This window comes from Stegastes partitus, unplaced genomic scaffold, assembly GCF_000690725.1.
Source record: "Stegastes partitus isolate 25-593 unplaced genomic scaffold, Stegastes_partitus-1.0.2 Scaffold0, whole genome shotgun sequence".
In the NCBI taxonomy this organism is placed as follows: domain Eukaryota; kingdom Metazoa; phylum Chordata; class Actinopteri; family Pomacentridae; genus Stegastes; species Stegastes partitus.
In genome coordinates, this window is record NW_007577731.1 from 2859139 (window position 1) to 2868156 (window position 9018).

The 9018-nt window shown below is 42.7% G+C and overlaps 1 protein-coding gene across 1 annotated transcript in view; it reads right to left on the reverse strand.

Moving 5' to 3' along the window:
* LOC103365337 (protein zyg-11 homolog) overlaps positions 1–6875 on the reverse strand; it is an 8512-nt gene extending 1637 nt beyond the window's left edge. Inside the window, exons 1-12 of the mRNA XM_008292794.1 lie at positions 6698–6875; positions 5552–5717; positions 4372–5171; positions 4031–4171; positions 2354–2530; positions 2040–2104; positions 1655–1754; positions 1350–1400; positions 732–893; positions 595–642; positions 222–422; positions 81–133 (exon numbers count right to left, since the gene is read on the reverse strand). Of these exons, the coding sequence (XP_008291016.1) occupies positions 81–133; positions 222–422; positions 595–642; positions 732–893; positions 1350–1400; positions 1655–1754; positions 2040–2104; positions 2354–2530; positions 4031–4171; positions 4372–5171; positions 5552–5717; positions 6698–6700 (1967 nt within the window). The 5' untranslated portion in view covers positions 6701–6875. The remainder of the gene's footprint in view (positions 1–80; positions 134–221; positions 423–594; positions 643–731; positions 894–1349; positions 1401–1654; positions 1755–2039; positions 2105–2353; positions 2531–4030; positions 4172–4371; positions 5172–5551; positions 5718–6697) is intronic.
* Positions 6876–9018: the final 2143 nt, after the last annotated feature.

Genomic DNA, 9018 nt, shown 5'->3' on the forward strand with positions numbered 1-9018 from the left:
ATGCAAACTGTAGCTTATATTTAATGTTGAACTGAGCACCTCTACAAACCCTTCTGTCTGTTCTGTCCAGCTTCTCTCACCTGTAAGACACCATTTCTCTCTCCAGCTGGGTCCAGGTCATTATGGAATCATGCTGCACAGAAAACAAAGACGCATTGAAGGGGGCCAAGGGTGGATTTTACCGCCCGTTATATGAAAACCCCAGCATCCAAAACACACACCAGCTGCTCCAGTATGGTGGTTCGGAGCTCGTCGTTCAGGGTCCAGGCCTCTGCTCTGGAGGAGAGGTGCGCCAGAATCCCCCCCGCAAAGTACCGGACTCCCACCTCCACCTGGGAGTCCTGCAGGAGACTGAGGATGTGCTCCAACAGGTCCTCCTCCATCAGGTCGGCCTGTAGCTGCTCCACCTCTGCGATGTTGTTCTGAAAAACGGGTAAACAAGTGATGGCAGCGAAAATGTAATTCAGCACATTAGAGGCAGAGATGCACTGTGTCACATGCAACTGCCCACAGATAAACTGCAGCTCATTCCTTCTGCTCAATTAAATTAAATTCAATTGGGCACATGTGTATTAACTCCAACACTGTACCCACCAGGAGGCCAAGAACTTTCTGCTGAATAGAAGGTTCACTGTAGTAGGACTGCAAAAGAAAAAGAGGACAAACGTTTGTGTTTGTGCATGTCATTCTGTGCAAGGGTACGTTTCAGTGCATTCTCTGGGCTCCCCTACCTCCAAAACCTCCTCGTACAGCTCCAAGCCCTGGCATTCGATGAAGTTGCGAGCCGCCGCGGGCATCTCATCTGTCAGGTTCCACAGAGCACTCAGGGCGAACTTCAGAGTGGAGTCTACCACTCCCACCATGGCTTTCTGCTGCACAATAGCCAGCAGCTGCTGTGAGACAGACACAACAAGGAGAGAAAAATGACACAGACAGACCCGGACAAGACTGAAAAAAAAAGGAAATTCTATCTATATTTCTCAAATAGAAGTCAGAAATTCAGCACTAAAAGCAAGCTGCACTCGCATTTATGGGATTTAAATGGCTTAGATTTTAATGTGTGGTATTAGACATAATTTAAAAGAAGATAAATGAGGTGTGGAAAGCGGCTTGATTGCATGGACAAAATGAGATGACTGCATAATGAAGTAACAGCAAACTGAGACGGATGAAGCGATGGAGTGACAGTGACAGTAAGTAGACGAGTGTGTACGTTAAGTAATGGAAAATAAGCAGGTGAGAAACACAGAGAGCAGGCGAGAACTAGAAATACACCCGGGCACATCGAGCGCTAAGCCGGGGTCAGTTGTGTAAGTTTGAAACTAAACACCCCGAATGTGTTAATGTACCTTCATAATAAAGACGTCCTTGCTGAGCTGCGCCGTCTCCTCTGTGGACAACTGCACACGGAACAAACAAATGAGTGCTTCTGCGAGTTTTTAATCCATTCTCCAAAATGTCAAACTACAACAAAGAGCGCTTTTATCCCCACGTGGAAATTGGCCGCATTTAACTAGACTAAATGAAAGCATGCAAAGCTGGCTGCCGAAACAAGTGTCACGGAGGTACGGGAGCTTTCAAAAGGTGCGACTAACAGGTGTCATGCTATTTTCCCGCGGCGCACTAATGCGCAGTGAGTGAGCGGAGTCTTGACCTTGGCCACCAGAATGGAGATGACAGCCACAGCCATCCTCTGAAGGGTCGGATCCTCGTGGTTGCTCAGCCAGTTAATCACCAGCGTGGCGGCTAAATACCTGAACCGTGATCACAGAACCGTCGTGAGGAACACGGTATTATACAAATATACCAGTGATGCACAGACAAAACCTTGGGAAAATCTGAGTTACGGTTCTGCATTTTAACATCTGGAAGAGCTATTTCTTTTGGCAGCTACCATTTCAAGACAAAATATATTTCAGCTGGATCCCAATTTGTTGGAAAAACACTCGACTGCGATTCTATTAGTACACTGATTATTTTGGCTACTGCGGTGCCATGAGCTCAAAAGTCATATTACAACTGAGGGAAAGTAAACTAACTTGTCAAAAGGAACATCCTGAAGGATATAGTCGCTGCAGAGAGCCAGCAGACAGTTCTTTTGGACCTGGAGAGATGGAAACAGTTCATGAATAGAAGAAACAAACGGGTGTAAGAAGATATATGGAGCAGCTACGAATACTGTCTGAAGGTGGCAGAGCAGGAGCTGCAACCAAATGCAGAAAATATTAGATCAGAATCTGGCGAATGGCAAGCCAGCTGGTAGCAACGAAAGCGTTCACTGCCAGATTTTGCTGTTGTGTAACTACACATGATGATGGACGTGAAATCCGAGGCCCTGTGTGGATCTCCTGACCTGCTGGTGGTTGGGGAAAGTCTTCATGGCGTACAGCAGCTGGTTGACGGAGGAGCTGAGCAGCCGGACGGACATGGCCTCGGCCAGGTCCTGCGTGGTCAGGTTGAACACGCACGCCGTGGCCACCAGGTGGACGTGCAGGGAGGCGGCGTGGCTCTGCATCGCGCTCACCACCAGCTACGGAAAACAACGATGCAATCATTACAACTGCAAAACGATTTGTCCTTGTCAGTATCGGGCTGCTAGATTGGAAGCTGGCTAGAACAACTCTCAGCTATGCATTAGTGTGTAACCTTCACACCGCTAAAACCTACTCAGCGAGCCAGCTGTGCCGCTAAATTGTATGTGTCAGTCTGTACTAGAAACCACCTCATCACGTCTCTCTGATTACAGTAATTAGAGCATCAGGTCGCAGGACATTTGAACTGCAGCTGTACTGTATGTTCTAACTGAGCTTGGGCAAACTGATTTAAAATACCAGGCTAACGATGACACAAACTACAAAAGCCTTTAGAGAAAGCATCTCATTTATATTAATATCTTATTATACTCTTCCATTTTGCATTTTCACACTGTAAATTAGTGCTTATGTTTCAGCAAAATCTTTACCTCAGTGAGTTTGTGTCTTCAAACTGAACAAGTTAATTCATCCTGCGGGGAAGAATTGAAGATATTGTGCAACACTGGAGTAAAATCTTTCTGTTTGTGGACACCATTAAAGGTTATGGACCGATTTCACATCATGTGAACCCATTTAGGCAAACTCTCTCCAGATCTACCTTTAAATAAGGATATTTAGACAAATCTGGCCAAACTGTTGCTTTACTTATGGCTGGATAACTTGTGTCATCATCTAATTTAGACCTGTTCTTGTAGCTTCTAGTTATAGAGCCCTACCAACACTGGATTTTTGGAGCCGATCCTGATACAAGTTTTTAGGGAGTAAAAAATTGTGATATGAATATACTGGCTAATATTCGTTACATAAATATAAATATTCAGTATGTTAGCATTATATTGGAAAAGGGAAACTATGCAGCAACGCCTTGCAAAGTAGCTACCAACCTACTGAAGACACTTCTTGACACCGTCTGCTCAGCTCCGATATGTACTCTGCTACATGCGCTGCAGATATTGCTGATGGTAAACAATGGAGGTGTGGACGCTCTGCTGGACAAACTATGTGATGACACCATTTTTTAAATGACCCAAAGCCACTTTTTTTGCATTATGTTCTGGAAAAAAAAAAGTTTCAGTGATGGGTTAATATCAGCCAATCAGTATATTATTATCCTAACCAACAGGAAAGACTAGGAAAATAAGAAATACTGACGGATGTACAAAACTGTATTCAGATAAGAATAGATTTAAAACAAAAAGTTTCACCTACAGGTTATGTGTAAGCATTAATGTTCACTCTGCAGATATTATGTTAATCGATGATTCATTTAGTTTATGAAATGTCACATGCAATGCTGTCTTCAGTTTGGCTTGTTTTGTTTCCCCAACGATCTAAAACCTTAAGATTTTTCAGTTTACTTCCATTATTGCATTGAAAAATGACTGATTATCAAGAGTTAAATATCTGCTCATCAACTAAACCTATGTTCCCTCTGTGCCAGCTGAGATGATGTGTGTGACGAGAACATGAAGGATGAAGGAACCCGGTCACGGCACCTTCAGCATGTCTGGCTGTGGTTTGTCAGCGTCGGTGGTTAGATTGTAGAGATGGACGAGGGCCTCTCGAATGAAACACTCCCGGTCTCTGTACCTCCTGAGCGCCTCACACACCTGGTTCTCATCAGCCTCTCCGGTTACCTGAACACACACAGCAGATCAGCAGCGTCACAGAGGCAGGAAATGCAGAGCGCATATTCACTAAGTACACAAACAGAGCCTCAAGTCAAAGATAAATGAGAAACTTCTGCAAGAATCGAGTTCATATGCCTCCCTACGGCATTCTCTGATGGCCGGACATCTCACAAACCATGCCTCTGATGCTAGCAGTAGATCCTTACTTTGAGGTTTTTCCTTGATAAGAGGATGTCGCAGGAGCTGACTCCAGTGGCCAGCAGGCCCAAGAAGACCAGTCCAGTCCTGGTCTCCACAAAGGCTCTGATTGCAGCTTCACTGACTCTCTTCCGCCCGGAGATATCTAAAGAAACGAGCGATGGCAGGACCTGCGGACTGCCCTCCAGAAGCTGCCGCACTGTCTCATCTCCAACTCTTCCATCGCTGTCGTCCACAGCGAAGTGGTCGTCCGAGAAGTCCAGATGTCTGAGAGCGTGAAGCTGGTTAAAGACAAAGAGCAGCCTGGCAGGTGACATATCCAGCTGCTGCAGTTTGTGGGCGATTAAGGATCTCAGGGTGTTTTTGCACTCAAGGAGAGCCGTAAGCTTTGAGACGGCACTGCAGGAGATGTCCAGAGTCTCTAGGTGAGGGAGGGTACAGATGTCCTCCAGGGCATCATCACTAAGGTCCGTGTTGGCAACGTTGAGCGTCCTGAGGCCCTGCAGGGAGCTGAAGCCAACACGGACCCCGCCATCCTGTTCCAGAGACTCCCAGTCCAGACGTAACCCACTGAGGGACAGCCTCTGCAGGCTCGACCTGCACTCGGGGTTGGAGGCCAGGCCTGAGACGATGTCTGCTCCGGCTAGACTCCCGGACACCGAGGAGGCATCTAGTTCCACGAGCCGGTGAGGACAGAGAGCCAAGCGGAAAGCTTCGGCAGACACGGGAGAGGATCGGATGGAGGCCCGACGGAGACGGAGCTCTTTGCAGTTTCGGAAAATTCCAACTGTTGTGTCGTTCAGTATCCCTTGATGGAAAAGCAAACAGAAGGACATTGTAGGAAAAAGAAGCATAAATTTAACCACAATTATGTCTGAGATGAAGATTTTTCCCACTATTCCAGCCAGACAAGCTCTAACCTCTGTGTGAAGTAATAAATAATCTGATTATACGGTCACCTCAGGTTAATGATTTCTGACAGTGTAATTAACTTTTGTTTGTGGGGGAAATACAATTAACTTCAGGTCACAGATTAATTATTTATGACAGGCTACAGTGTGATTTCACATTGATTTATTCAACACCCAGGATGGATTTTTCTTTCCTTCAGTTTGAACTGCTGTCTCTTGGTAGCTGTCAGCTGCTGATACTGATGTTTTCAGAGTGTTTAGAGTCTTCCTGACCTACCTTTAGTTGTCATCTTCTGCAGTAGCTGGTCGGCCATCTCCTGTGGGAACACCGGGGCCCAGATGAGGCTCATGGAGCCGTCTGCTCGAACGCTGCACAGAGCGTCAAGGCTGCAGCACACCTGAGCCAAGCAGAGGTCGCACAGCGCCAGGGGGCCCTCGGCATCCTGCAGCACATCGCCAGGTAATTAGAAGAGTCATGCTACTGGATAATTACTCATGGTGAAGTCATAGTGCAAGTTGTGTCACAAGCTGAGTTCACTCCAATTAGCGGAAAAGCTTTATATTGTAGTTTAATTTGGGTGAAAGATAAGTTAAAATAAGATAAGATAAGGCTGGAAAAGTTTATTACTCCTGAAGGAAATTCTTGTGCAAGATATTGCTCAGAAAAATACAAATGAGACAACATAAGAAATGCAATGGCTGAAAAGTAGAAAGCAAGTTTGACACATAAGTGAGCTAATATTAGGCTAGAATAGAGCTGTAAAAAGTAATGCTGGCAATTATATGCAGGTAATATGACACAATAATGAAGGAATGACATGAAATATTATATTGCACCTGAAAAATGAAATGAAAATAAAATATTGCACATACTGACAGTGTTGCACATGAAAGTGAAATATTGCACCAGAGAAAAGAAAACATGAAATATCGCCCATGATGCAGAAACCATTGAAAATTACAATAATGTTGAAAATACTGTTTACATGTAAGTGTCCAATGAAAGGCTCAGTACAGAGGTATCCTAAGATGTATTGGTTTATGTGCAGTAATAACAACACAGTGTTCTCCAGGTTGGAGGTTTCTGCTCAGTGTTTTTTTTTTTTTTATTATTATTATTCATCAAGCACATATATAGACCCTGACAGTTGCCCCTCAGGCTTCCTCCTCGGGGCTCAGCAGATCCACAGTGACACAGGATCTCTTAACGCTGCAGGAGTCTAATTTTATCCGCAGCAGACGAGGCAGAGCGCAGGAGTAAAGCCCGTTTAAATCACCTAATCCAGCCGCTCTCTGTAGGGCAAAGTGGACAAAAGCAACTGGTCCTGCAGTTGGCTCTAACTAAGCGTCAAGTCCACGTAAATATTAAAATAAAAAAAACACCTGGTCAACATGTGATAGAAGGGAAGGGGGTCAAACTCACCATGCTTGGAAAAGTAAAAAGTCGGTAAAGAAGCAACAGAAACAGCAACGAGTCGTTGTTCAGCGAGGCTCTAAAACAAGATTCGTCATTGTTGAGTCAATTATTTGTCACGTTCTTCCTTGGAAATAAAAAAACAATAATATTGAAGTGCTGCTCTGTTTTGATTACAGTCGCTGCTGCTGAAAGCCGAGGGTCAGCTGTCACAGCCCGGCCTCCTATTGGTCAGTCTGCGTGACGTCACTGGGGGCCTTTGGTCGGGGTTGGAAAAAATATTTTTTATTTGTTTTGAAGGTAATGACAAAGATTTTATTTTCTTTAATTTTATTGCTCGGAAACCATCCTATTTTCTTATTTATTTATTCATTTACTTATTTTAATTTTAATTTATTGCATTTACGTATTTTCGTGCATGCACTCTTTGCCCACAAATACCGTTAATGTGTATGTGTTGTTTTTGTTTGTTTTTTTTTTAAATATATATTTTTAAAATATATATGTATTTATTTTAAAAAAGGTTTATTCCTTTTTAACATTTGTTCAGTTTAGTTATTTTCACTAATCTGACTGAAAATACCCCTCTGGTTTTTCATTAGATTGGATTAGATTAGATTAGATTAGATTCCTTTATTGTCACTGTATACACGGAGCATATACAACAAGATTCAGATGCACTTACTACAGTAAAAATATAAAATAAACAATAGAAATGGCGAAAAAATACAATAAAAATACAAACCTATCCCCATATATATATAAGTTCAGATTGCAGTGAATATAGAAGTTAATTTAAGTTAAATCCCTTAAACTCATCTCTGGGAATCAAAGTTATATATTGCGTCTTTCCTCCCTTTTAAAACAATCACATCCTGCCTTAAAATGGTTTAAGTTCTACCCCACTGTTTCCGTTTTAATGTCTTTAAAGTCTCTGCCTCTCTTTCTTCTTTACCCATCTGCCACTCACTGCAGCTCAGCACACCAGCTCACCTTCGACTCAAACCACTTTAAAATCTCTCCACAGTTCTCAAAGGCAAGTTGTAATATTGGGGTAATTCAGCCATCGGTCCTCAGGTTCTAATCAGGGACTGTGTTCTTTGTGTTTCTTCTTCTTTCTGTGTGGCGTTTGCATGTTCTCCCAGCGCCTGCGCGGGTTTTCATCAGGCTCTCTGGCTTCCTCCTACAGTCCAAAGTCATGCTGAGGTTAATTTGTGATTTTAAATTGTCTGTCGTTGCGAGTACAAGCGTGCATAGTTGTCTGTTTCTCTGTGTTGGCCCAGGATGTACCCAGGCATTGAAAAACCTCCAGGCCCCCTCTGATCCTCCAGAGGATAAAATAATAGATAGAACATAGATGGGTGTTCAAACCCGAAACCAAATCTGAAAAAGATAAACAATACAGAAAGCCCCACTCTGCAAGACAGGATTAGTTCCTAAAGTTTGTTTGATATAAAACCCGGGAAGTCTGAATCTGTGTTTTTGAGACACTTTCACTTGTGGTTGTATATTTAATCTATCTATCTATCTATCTATCTATCTATTTTTACAGTAATACACCTGCAGCAGGTAAAGTTTGGCAGTAAAGTGTTTTAGCCACAAGGAGGGGCTAACAGAAAGAGTTGGATTTCAACTTTTAACCAGTGATGGAAGAAATATTTAAATCCTATACTTAAGGTAAAAGTGGGAATACTACTGTGTAAAACTACTGTTGTTCCAAGTCAAGCTTTAAATATCTTAAGTAAAAGTACAAAAGTAGTGGTATTTAAATTGACTTAAAGTACCGAAAGCAAAAGTAGCCTTTAATCTCAAGGGCTCAATTCAGAACCATATATATTGTATTGTTGTAATTATCGGCTCTTTAATGTTGCAGCTGGAGCTCGTTACGTTAAATCCTGCTGAGTCGCTTAATCTATTATAACATGGCATCATTTATTGGTTGATTTATGTTTGTGTTAATTATCCAAATCCGCAAAATAACAAGTTACTAAAGCCTTAAATTAAACAATATAAAGAACAATATTTGACTACAAAATGTGATGGAGTAAAAGTAGAAAGCAGCATAATGTTGGAAATACATCAAGGTTGTACTTAGAGTACTTCAGTAGATATACTTAGTTACATTCCACTACTGCTTTTAATCAGTGTGGCAGATTACGTTTCTTATAGTGAGATACTTTAGAATGAATCCATGAATAAAAATGGCCAAAATTTGAAAGGGACACCTTATCTAGGGGTACATGGAGTGAAGAAGGTGGGCATTCCTTTGCTGAAATGCCCCTCTGATGTGAGATTAGGGAATGAATACAGCATGGAAGTGTCTTAGTAGG